The sequence below is a fragment of the Callionymus lyra genome, chromosome 11 (genome assembly GCF_982586985.1).
Source record: "Callionymus lyra chromosome 11, fCalLyr1.hap1.1, whole genome shotgun sequence".
NCBI lineage: Eukaryota > Metazoa > Chordata > Actinopteri > Syngnathiformes > Callionymidae > Callionymus > Callionymus lyra.
The window spans coordinates 2,926,067-2,940,000 of record NC_141828.1 but is presented as its reverse complement, the minus strand read 5'-3'; the positions used below and the strand labels follow the sequence as shown (position 1 = coordinate 2,940,000).

Sequence of the window (13,934 nt, the reverse complement as noted above, 5' to 3'; positions counted from 1 at the left end):
TGAGTCAGTGAGTCAATCTTCATGTGGTCTCAGAGGAAGGAACTGGGCGTGCTGGTCTTCAACTGCAGCTGTCTGGCTCTGGACCTGCACCGGGTCTTCAACCTCTACTGGGGTCTCCAGTTCAGAGACTTCATCCCGTCCTTCTGGTCCAAGAGACTGTTCGCCCTCTTCAACGCAGACGCTCCTCTGGACCTGAGCGTCAACGGCAGCACAGCTCGAGCCTTCGTCTCCGTGAGTTCATGTCACTTGTTCTGGACGTCAGTAGATCCGTATGTTCAGGATTCATTTCACGATTCTCTTCTCATCGTGTAGATGAACACGAGCTGTAGAAACATTTATATAGTTCCACTCATGTAGACTCTATATTTATATAGTTCCACTCATGTAGACTCTATATGTATATAGTTCCACTCATGTAGACTCTACATTTATATAGTTCCAACTCATGTAGACTCTACATTTATATAGTTCAACTCATGTAGACTCTACATTTATATAGTTCCACTCATGTAGACTCTACATTTATATAGTTCCACTCATGTAGACTCTACATTTATATAGTTCCACTCATGTAGACTCTACCTTTTATATAGTTCCACTCATGTAGACTCTATATTTATATAGTTCCACTCATGTAGACTCTACATTTATATAGTTCCACTCATGTAGACTCTATATTTATATAGTTCCACTCATGTAGACTCTATATTTATATAGTTCCACTCATGTAGACTCTACATTTATATAGTTCCACTCATGTAGACTCTACATTTATATAGTTCCAACTCATGTAGACTCTACATTTATATAGTTCCACTCATGCAGACTCTACATTTATATAGTTCCACTCATGTAGACTCTACATTTATATAGTTCCAACTCATGTAGACTCTACATTTATATAGTTCCAACTCATGTAGACTCTACATTTATATAGTTCCACTCATGTAGACTCTACATTTAAATAGTTCCACTCATGTAGACTCTACATTTATATAGTTCCACTCATGCAGACTCTACATTTATATAGTTCCACTCATGTAGACTCTACATTTATATAGTTCCACTCATGTAGACTCTACATTTATATAGTTCCAACTCATGTAGACTCTACATTTATATAGTTCCACTCATGTAGACTCTACATTTATATAGTTCAACTCATGTAGACTCTACATTTATATAGTTCAACTCATGTAGACTCTACATTTATATAGTTCCACTCATGTAGACTCTACATTTATATAGTTCCACTCATGTAGACTCTACATTTATATAGTTCAACTCATGTAGACTCTACATTTATATAGTTCAACTCATGTAGACTCTACATTTATATAGTTCCACCCATGTAGACTCTACATTTATATAGTTCCAACTCATGTAGACTCTACATTTATATAGTTCCACTCATGTAGACTCTACATTTATATAGTTCAACTCATGTAGACTCTACATTTATATAGTTCAACTCATGTAGACTCTACATTTATATAGTTCAACTCATGTAGACTCTACATTTATATAGTTCCACTCATGTAGACTCTACATTTATATAGTTCCACTCATGTAGACTCTACATTTATATAGTTCAACTCATGTAGACTCTACATTTATATAGTTCAACTCATGTAGACTCTACATTTATATAGTTCCACTCATGTAGACTCTACATTTATATAGTTCCACTCATGTAGACTCTACATTTATATAGTTCCACTCATGTAGACTCTACATTTATATAGTTCCACTCATATAGACTCTACATTTATATAGTTCAACTCATGTAGACTCTACATTTATATAGTTCCACTCATGTAGACTCTACATTTATATAGTTCCAACTCATGTAGACTCTACATTTATATAGTTCCACTCATGTAGACTCTACATTTATATAGTTCAACTCATGCAGACTCTACATTTATATAGTTCCACTCATGTAGACTCTACATTTATATAGTTCCACTCATGTAGACTCTACATTTATATAGTTCAACTCATGTAGACTCTACATTTATATAGTTCCACTCATGTAGACTCTACATTTATATAGTTCCAACTCATGTAGACTCTACATTTATATAGTTCCACTCATGTAGACTCTACATTTATATAGTTCAACTCATGTAGACTCTACATTTATATAGTTCAACTCATGTAGACTCTACATTTATATAGTTCAACTCATGTAGACTCTACATTTATATAGTTCCACTCATGTAGACTCTACATTTATATAGTTCCACTCATGTAGACTCTACATTTATATAGTTCAACTTATGTAGACTCTACATTTATATAGTTCAACTCATGTAGACTCTACATTTATATAGTTCCACTCATGTAGACTCTACATTTATATAGTTCCACTCATGTAGACTCTACATTTATATAGTTCCACTCATGTAGACTCTACATTTATATAGTTCCACTCATATAGACTCTACATTTATATAGTTCAACTCATGTAGACTCTACATTTATATAGTTCCACTCATGTAGACTCTACATTTATATAGTTCCAACTCATGTAGACTCTACATTTATATAGTTCCACTCATGTAGACTCTACATTTATATAGTTCAACTCATGCAGACTCTACATTTATATAGTTCCACTCATGTAGACTCTACATTTATATAGTTCCACTCATGTAGACTCTACATTTATATAGTTCCACTCATGTAGACTCTACATTTATATAGTTCCAACTCATGTAGACTCTACATTTATATAGTTCCACTCATGTAGACTCTACATTTATATAGTTCCACTCATGCAGACTCTACATTTATATAGTTCCACTCATGTAGACTCTACATTTATATAGTTCCACTCATGTAGACTCTACATTTATATAGTTCAACTCATGTAGACTCTACATTTATATAGTTCCACTCATGAAGACTCTACATTTATATAGTTCCAACTCATGTAGACTCTACATTTATATAGTTCCACTCATGTAGACTCTATATTTATATAGTTCCACTCATGTAGACTCTACATTTATATAGTTCAACTCATGTAGACTCTACATTTATATAGTTCCACTCATGTAGACTCTATATTTATATAGTTCCACTCATGTAGACTCTACATTTATATAGTTCAACTCATGTAGACTCTACATTTATATAGTTCCACTCATGTAGACTCTACATTTATATAGTTCCACTCATGTAGACTCTACATTTATATAGTTCCAACTCATGTAGACTCTACATTTATATAGTTCCACTCATGTAGACTCTATATTTATATAGTTCCACTCATGTAGACTCTACATTTATATAGTTCAACTCATGTAGACTCTACATTTATATAGTTCCACTCATGTAGACTCTACATTTATATAGTTCCAACTCATGTAGACTCTACATTTATATAGTTCAACTCATGTAGACTCTACATTTATATAGTTCCACTCATGTAGACTCTACATTTATATAGTTCCAACTCATGTAGACTCTACATTTATATAGTTCCACTCATGTAGACGCTACATTTATATAGTTCAACTCATATAGACTCTACATTTATATAGTTCCACTCATGTAGACTCTACATTTATATAGTTCAACTCATGTAGACTCTACATTTATATAGTTCCACTCATGTAGACTCTACATTTATATAGTTCCACTCATGTAGACTCTGCATTTATATAGTTCCACTCATGTAGACTCTACATTTATATAGTTCAACTCATGTAGACTCTACATTTATATAGTTCCACTCATGTAGACTCTACATTTATATAGTTCCACTCATGTAGACTCTACATTTATATAGTTCCACTCATGTAGACTCTACATTTATATAGTTCCACTCATGTAGACTCTACATTTATATAGTTCAACTCATGTAGACTCTACATTTATATAGTTCCACTCATGTAGACTCTACATTTATATAGTTCCACTCATGCAGACTCTACATTTATATAGTTCCACTTATGTAGACTCTACATTTATATAGTTCCACTCATGTAGACTCTACATTTATATAGTTCAACTCATGTAGACTCTACATTTATATAGTTCCACTCATGTAGACTCTACATTTATATAGTTCCAACTCATGTAGACTCTACATTTATATAGTTCCACTCATGTAGACTCTACATTTATATAGTTCCACTCATGCAGACTCTACATTTATATAGTTCCACTCATGTAGACTCTACATTTATATAGTTCCACTCATGTAGACTCTACATTTATATAGCTCAACTCATGTAGACTCTACATTTATATAGTTCCACTCATGTAGACTCTACATTTATATAGTTCCAACTCATGTAGACTCTACATTTATATAGTTCCACTCATGTAGACTCTATATTTATATAGTTCCACTCATGTAGACTCTACATTTATATAGTTCAACTCATGTAGACTCTACATTTATATAGTTCCACTCATGTAGACTCTATATTTATATAGTTCCACTCATGTAGACTCTACATTTATATAGTTCAACTCATGTAGACTCTACATTTATATAGTTCCACTCATGTAGACTCTACATTTATATAGTTCCACTCATGTAGACTCTACATTTATATAGTTCCAACTCATGTAGACTCTACATTTATATAGTTCCACTCATGTAGACTCTATATTTATATAGTTCCACTCATGTAGACTCTACATTTATATAGTTCAACTCATGTAGACTCTACATTTATATAGTTCCACTCATGTAGACTCTACATTTATATAGTTCCAACTCATGTAGACTCTACATTTATATAGTTCAACTCATGTAGACGCTACATTTATATAGTTCAACTCATATAGACTCTACATTTATATAGTTCCACTCATGTAGACTCTACATTTATATAGTTCAACTCATGTAGACTCTACATTTATATAGTTCCACTCATGTAGACTCTACATTTATATAGTTCAACTCATGTAGACTCTACATTTATATAGTTCCACTCATGTAGACTCTACATTTATATAGTTCAACTCATGTAGACTCTACATTTATATAGTTCCAACTCATGTAGACTCTACATTTATATAGTTCCACTCATGTAGACTCTACATTTATATAGTTCCAACTCATGTAGACTCTACATTTATATAGTTCAACTCATGTAGACTCTACATTTATATAGTTCCACTCATGTAGACTCTACATTTATATAGTTCCACTCATGTAGACTCTACATTTATATAGTTCCAACTCATGTAGACTCTACATTTATATAGTTCCACTCATGTAGACTCTACATTTATATAGTTCAACTCATGTAGACTCTACATTTATATAGTTCAACTCATGTAGACTCTACATTTATATAGTTCAACTCATGTAGACTCTACATTTATATAGTTCAACTCATGTAGACTCTACATTTATATAGTTCCACTCATGTAGACTCTACATTTATATAGTTCCACTCATGTAGACTCTACATTTATATAGTTCAACTCATGTAGACTCTACATTTATATAGTTCAACTCATGTAGACTCTACATTTATATAGTTCCACTCATGTAGACTCTACATTTATATAGTTCAACTCATGTAGACTCTACATTTATATAGTTCAACTCATGTAGACTCTACATTTATATAGTTCAACTCATGTAGACTCTACATTTATATAGTTCCACTCATGTAGACTCTACATTTATATAGTTCAACTCATGTAGACTCTACATTTATATAGTTCCACTCATTTATACTCTACATTTATATAGTTCCACTCATGTAGACTCTACATTTATATAGTTCAACTCATAGAGACTCTACATTTATATAGTTCAACTCATGTAGACTCTACATTTATATAGTTCAACTCATATAGACTATACATTTATATAGTTCAACTCATGTAGACTCTACATTTATATAGTTCCACTCATGTAGACTCTACATTTATATAGTTCAACTCATGTAGACTCTACATTTATATAGTTCCAACTCATGTAGACTCTACATTTATATAGTTCAACTCATGTAGACTCTACATTTATATAGTTCCACTCATGTAGACTCTACATTTATATAGTTCAACTCATATAGACTCTACATTTATATAGTTCAACTCATGTAGACTCTACATTTATATAGTTCTACTCATGTAGACTCTACATTTATATAGTTCAACTCATATAGACTCTACATTTATATAGTTCAACTCATGTAGACTCTACATTTATATAGTTCTACTCATGTAGACTCTACATTTATATAGTTCAAATCATATCGACTCTACATTTATATAGTTCAACTCATGTAGACTCTACATTTATATAGTTCCACTCATGTAGACTCTACATTTATATAGTTCAACTCATGTAGACTCTACATTTATATAGTTCAACTCATGTAGACTCTACATTTATATAGTTCCACTCATGTAGACTCTATATTTATATAGTTCCACTCATGTAGACTCTATATTTATATAGTTCCAACTCATGTAGACTCTACATTTATATAGTTCCACTCATGTAGACGCTACATTTATATAGTTCAACTCATATAGACTCTACATTTATATAGTTCCACTCATGTAGACTCTACATTTATATAGTTCAACTCATGTAGACTCTACATTTATATAGTTCCACTCATGTAGACTCTACATTTATATAGTTCCAACTCATGTAGACTCTACATTTATATAGTTCCACTCATGTAGACTCTACATTTATATAGTTCAACTCATATAGACTCTACATTTATATAGTTCAACTCATGTAGACTCTACATTTATATAGTTCAACTCATATAGACTCTACATTTATATAGTTCAACTCATGTAGACTCTACATTTATATAGTTACACTCATGTAGACTCTACATTTATATAGTTCAACTCATGTAGACTCTACATTTATATAGTTCCACTCATGTAGACTCTACATTTATATAGTTCCACTCATGTAGACTCTACATTTATATAGTTCAACTCATGTAGACTCTACATTTATATAGTTCCACTCATGTAGACTCTACATTTATATAGTTACACTCATGTAGACTCTACATTTATATAGTTACACTCATGTAGACTCTACATTTATATAGTTACACTTATGTAGACTCTACATTTATATAGTTACACTCATGTAGACTCGACATTTATATAGTTCCACTCATGTAGACTCTACATTTATATAGTTCCACTTATGTAGACTCTACATTTATATAGTTCCACTCATGTAGACTCTACATTTATATAGTTCCACTCATGTAGACTCTACATTTATATAGTTCCACTCATGTAGACTCTACATTTATATAGTTCCAACTCATGTAGACTCTACATTTATATAGTTCCACTCATGTAGACTCTACATTTATATAGTTCCACTCATGTAGACTCTACATTTATATAGTTATATATAAACGTGAAGATGGTGCAGCAGGGTTTAATTCTCACACGTTTCTAATACAAAAATAAATGATCCAACATGAAGTCGAAGAACAAGTTATTCATCACTTTAACGTCTTAACGTCTTAACGACGGTTCTTTCATTTCAAGTTAAATTAAAAATAAATTAAATTAAATTTCAAATAAAAGTGTCTTAAAAACGACTTCTGATCAAAGACTCAACAAACTGAAGGTGCCGAGAATCTTCTAGAAGATCAAATCAAACATGAACAAAAACAATGTTTTTAGATCTTTATTTTGCATATTTCACCAGGTTTCTACCAGTATTAGCCTCAATGAAAATATAGATTGTTTACTACGACATTAAAGTCGTAATAAAGTATTTCCTTCGACTTAAATCTCGTCGTGGGGAAGATATACAAACATTTAACTTCTATACAGCAGTGGTTTTCAAAGAGACGACCCTTTGAATATACATGATGACAAATGAAATATTTTGAACCATCATCATTGCGACAGAGGGTATCAGAGGTAGGATGCTGACTTGAGTTGACGAACATGACTGTGTTGCTGAAGAGAACATTTGTTCTAATACTTTCACTTCTCTTGTGTTGACAGACTTCTCCAGACGTCCTCATCCCCAGAGACCGCACTAATGACCTTGAGGCCATTTCCAGGGTCATCCAAGAAGCCCGTCGCTTCATCGACATCTCCATGGTGGACTACCTGCCGCTGCTCAGCAGGAGGTCTCAGAGGTGACTCTCCCGACTCGCCGTCCTCCAGACGACTCACGGACGTGACTCGTTGTGTGTCTGTGTGTGTGTCTGTGTGTGTCTGTGTGTGTGTCTGTGTGTGTGTCCTCACAGGTACTGGTCTCACATCGACGGCCTGATCCGCGAGGCTCTGATCCTGAGGAAGGTCCGAGTGCGTTTGCTCATCAGCTGCGGAGAAAACACTCATCCTCTGACCTTCAACTTCCTGTGGTCCCTGAAGAGTCTCTGCCTGCAGCAGAACAACTGCTCGCTGGAGGCTGTGAGTACAAAACCAATGACCTGTTTGATACCTCGTCACTGCAGCTGTGTGTGTGTGTGTGTGTGTGTGTGTGTGTGTGTGTGTGTGTGTGTGTGTGTGTGTGTGTGTGTGTGTGTGTGTGTGTGTGTGTGTGTGTGTGTGTGTGTGTGTGTGTGTGTGTGTGTGTGTGTGTGTGTGTGTGTGTGTGTGTGTGTGAGCAGAAGTTCTTCAAGCCCAGGGTCCAGTGGGACGGCAGCCTGCAGGGAATCAACCACAACAGATACATGGTCACTGATCGAGCTCTTTATGTTGGTGAGTGAACAAGAAACATGTTTCAGTTCCTGGAAGAATTCTAAATGTTTTCACCACAAAAGTACACACAATACACAACAAGGCCACACAAAATATGTGGTGGAGAACACACACACACAGAACAATATTATAAAGTACACAACACACTTGTGAGTTTCATTAAAGACAAGTTTATAAGAATCTTCTGCTTGTTTTAGTTTTCAAAGCTGGATTAAATCTGCTCCAACAAACTTGATACTTGTGCACCGACAGGAAACCTGGACTGGTTTGGACACGAGTTCACCGTTAATGCTGGAGCAGGTCTGGTGATCAGTCAGGACGAGGGGGTCGAGGACAAGAACTCCACGTTGGTGGATCAGCTGCGAGGCTTGTTCGAGAGGGACTGGTCTTCACGCTACACACTCTCGCTGCAAGCTGACAAGATTCCCACCTGCAGCCAACACCAGCTGGTCCAGCAGACCCGGGTCAAGTCCGGCCTCCCAGACGTCCAGCTCATCCAACATGGACCGGGTCCGAGGCCGGCGCCGATCCTGGGCCGCCACGAAGACGACGATCTGATGAAAAGCAGGAAGAGATCAGGTGGTGATGAGGAGAGGAGTCGCCATGACAACCAGATCAGAGACATGCTCAGTCTGTCTTCAGAGAGCAGCGGCAGCACAGAGATACACTTCCTGTGAGTGAGCGTTCCACTTCCTGTGAGTGAGCGTTCCACTTCCTGTGAGTGAGCGTTCCACTTCCTGTGAGTGAGCGTTCCACTTCCTGTGAGTGAGCGGTCCACTTCCTGTGAGTGAGCGGTCCACTTCCTGTGAGTGAGCGTTCCACTTCCTGTGAGTGATCGGTTCACTTCCTGTGAGTGATCGATTCACTTCCTGTGAGTGAGTGGTCCACTTCCTGTGAGTGATCGGTTCACTTCCTGTGAGTGAGTGGTCCACTTCCTGTGAGTGATCGGTTCACTTCCTGTGAGTGAACATCCACTTCCTGTGAGTGAACATCCACTTCCTGTGAGTGAACATCCACTTCCTGTGAGTGAGCGGTCCACTTCCTGTGAGTGATCGGTTCACTTCCTGTGAGTGAACATTCACTTCCTGTGAGTGAACATCCACTTCCTGTGAGTGAACATCCACTTCCTGTGAGTGAACATCCACTTCCTGTGAGTGAACATCCACTTCCTGTGAGTGAACATCCACTTCCTCCACAGCACAAGAACCTTTTGTCTCTCTTTTGAAAGTTTCACACGAGAGAACTTGATGACTCAGCACTTTCTACAGACCCTTTAAGTGATGAACTTCAGATCTTCTTCATCAAAAGAGAGACGAAGAGTAACGAGCTCGTCACATGATCACAGCTTTCACTCGTTTTTTCGCGTCCATATGTTTTTTCATCACAAATGCAATGATTTTATTAAATATTTTATATTTAATTTCAAATACTTTTAAAAACCTCCCACATGACCGTGTTTAACGAAACACGACTTAATAATAAACTTTACATTCAGACGCAAACGAAATACTCGACATATCATGTTGACATATAAACACTATAAAACTTTCCAGGGTCTCCCTTCCGTTAACATGTCGAGGAGGTTCAATTTGAATGAGTTCATTAAAGGAGGGGTAGGTGATCCTACATGTTTCTATCACAAGCTCAAATGACAGGATTATCTTCACAGACGTTCATTCAGAAAAACATGACCTGAGAGGAAACATCTCACAGTAACAGATGTTATTTAAGTTATTTAAGAGAAAAACCATTTGATTTTTCCAAATGAAACTATTTATTATATATATATATAATATTTAAGGCAGTTAAAATATATTGTTTTTGTCTCATGGGTCTGGAATCCAGTGATTGATGCAAATAAATCTCTTTATTTTTGTGTTTAAAGAAAAGATGTTTAGCTTCGTCAACGACCAGAGACTCGGAGTGGAGCAGCTGTTTCTTTTTTTAAAGACAGTTTGAGGAAGATAAGTCTAGACAAGATAAAACAAGAAAAGATAATAGAAGAAAAGAAAAGAAAAGATGAGAAGAGTTGAGACGACACAAGACGAGATAAGGATTATTTCAGTCAGTTCTGTGGAAAGTAAATCATAAAACAATAAGATAAAGGTGAAGAAGTGAAAACGTAAACAGTCGACATTAAATCACTTTGATGTGACGCCTGGTGGAGACGAGGAGGCGTCAGCAGGGGTCAGCAGGGGTCAGCAGGGGTCAGCAGGGGTCAGTAGGGGTCAGCAGGGGTCAGCAGGGGTCAGTAGGGGTCAGCAGGGGTCAGCAGGGGTCAGCAGGGGTCAGTAGGGGTCAGCAGGGGTCAGCAGGGGTCAGTAGGGGTCAGCAGGGGTCAGCAGGGGTCAACAGGGGTCAACAGGGGTTGTGTTCTCTTGTGCAGATCAATGCAATGAATTTTTTACACAGACTCTAATTTAAGCTTGAATGACTTTGACTGATCGTTTGCTTCGTGTCGAGAATAACAAGATATAATAAGAAGATATAATAAGAAGATATAATAAGAAGATATAATAAGAAGATATAATAAGAAGATATAACAAGATATAAAAACAAGATATAATAACAAGAATAACAATATATAATAAGAATAACAAGAATAACAAGATATAATAACAAGATATAATAACAAGATATAATAACAAGAATAACAAGATATATTGTAGTGAATGTTCAAGATGCAGTAAGTTCCTCATCATGACCATTTTTTTCAAGTTGCTTTGAAATCTGGACGAACAAGAGGTTACGAGAGTCCATTATGACATGATAATGGGTTCACCCACAACAACACACACACACTGATGATACAATAGAGTCACACATCACAACAACACACACACACTGATGATACAATAGAGTCACACATCACAACAACACACACACACTGATGATACAATAGAGTCACACATCACAACAACACACACACATTGATGATACAATAGAGTCACACATCACAACAATACACACACACTGATGATACAATAGAGTCACACATCACAACAACACACACACATTGATGATACAATAGAGTCACACATCACAACAACACACACACATTGATGATACAATAGAGTCACACATCTCAACAACACACACACACTGATGATACAATAGAGTCACACATCACAACAACACACACACTGATGATACAATAGAGTCACACATCACAACAAGAAACACACACTGATGATACAATAGAGTCACAAATCACAACAACACACACATTGATGATACACTAGAGTCACACATCACAACAACACACACACTGATGATACAATAGAGTCACACATCACAACAACACACACATTGATGATACAATAGAGTCACACATCACAACAACACACACACACTGATGATACAATAGAGTCACACATCACAACAACACACACACTGATGATACAATAGAGTCACACATCACAACAACACACACACTGATGATACAAAAGAGTCACACATTACAACAACACACACATTGATGATACAATAGAGTCACACATCACAACAACACACACACACTGATGATACAATAGAGTCACACATCACAACAACACACACACTGATGATACAATAGAGTCACACATCACAACAACACACACACTGATGATACAATAGAGTCACACATCACAACAACACACACACACTGATGATACAATAGAGTCACACATCTCAACAACACACACACTGATGATACAATAGAGTCACACATCTCAACAACACACACACTGATGATACAATAGAGTCACACATCTCAACAACACACACACTGATGATACAATAGAGTCACACATCACAACAACACACACACACACTGATGATACAATAGAGTCACACATCTCAACAACACACACGCTGATGATACAATAGAGTCACACATCACAACAACACACACACTGATGATACAATAGAGTCACACATCTCAACAACACACACGCTGATGATACAATAGAGTCACACATCTCAACAACACACACACTGATGATACAATAGAGTCACACATCTCAACAACACACACACTGATGATACAATAGAGTCACACATCACAACAACACACACACACACTGATGATACAATAGAGTCACACATCTCAACAACACACACGCTGATGATACAATAGAGTCACACATCACAACAACACACACACTGATGATACAATAGAGTCACATATCACAACACACACACACTGATGATACAATAGAGTCACACATCTCAACAACACACACAATGATGATACAATAGAGTCACACATCACAACAACACACACACTGATGATACAATAGAGTCACACATCTCAACAACACACACATTGATGATACAATAGAGTCACACATCTCAACAACACACATGCTGATGATACAATAGAGTCACACATCACAACAACACACACACTGATGATACAATAGAGTCACACATTACAACAACACACACATTGATGATACAATAGAGTCACACATCACAACAACACACACACACTGATGATACAATAGAGTCACACATCTCAACAACACACACACTGATGATACAATAGAGTCACACATCTCAACAACACACATGCTGATGATACAATAGAGTCACACATCACAACAACACACACACTGATGATACAATAGAGTCACACATCTCAACAACACACACATTGATGATACAATAGAGTCACACATCTCAACAACACACATGCTGATGATACAATAGAGTCACACATCACAACAACACACACACTGATGATACAATAGAGTCACACATTACAACAACACACACATTGATGATACAATAGAGTCACACATCACAACAACACACACACTGATGATACAATAGAGTCACACATTACAACAACACACACATTGATGATACAATAGAGTCACACATCACAACAACACACACACACTGATGATACAATAGAGTCACACATCTCAACAACACACACGCTGATGATACAATAGAGTCACACATCACAACAACACACACACTGATGATACAATAGAGTCACACATCTCAACAACACACACGCTGATGATACAATAGAGTCACACATCTCAACAACACACACACTGATGATACAATAGAGTCACACATCTCAACAACACACACACTGATGATACAATAGAGTCACACATCACAACAACACACACACACACTGATGATACAATAGAGTCACACATCTCAACAACACACACGCTGATGATACAATAGAGTCACACATCACAACAACACACACACTGATGATACAATAGAGTCACACA

The 13,934-nt window shown here is 36.3% G+C and overlaps 1 protein-coding gene across 1 annotated transcript in view; it reads left to right on the top strand.

Annotated features, from left to right (window-relative positions):
* The window catches only part of LOC148068939 (inactive phospholipase D5), an 84,300-nt gene extending 74,929 nt beyond the window's left edge, over window positions 1-9,371 (top strand). Inside the window, exons 6-10 of the mRNA XM_087803250.1 lie at window positions 34-231; window positions 7,990-8,126; window positions 8,238-8,403; window positions 8,604-8,694; window positions 8,947-9,371. Of these exons, the coding sequence (XP_087659376.1) occupies window positions 34-231; window positions 7,990-8,126; window positions 8,238-8,403; window positions 8,604-8,694; window positions 8,947-9,371 (1,017 nt within the window). The remainder of the gene's footprint in view (window positions 1-33; window positions 232-7,989; window positions 8,127-8,237; window positions 8,404-8,603; window positions 8,695-8,946) is intronic.
* The last annotated feature ends 4,563 nt before the right edge of the window (window positions 9,372-13,934 follow it).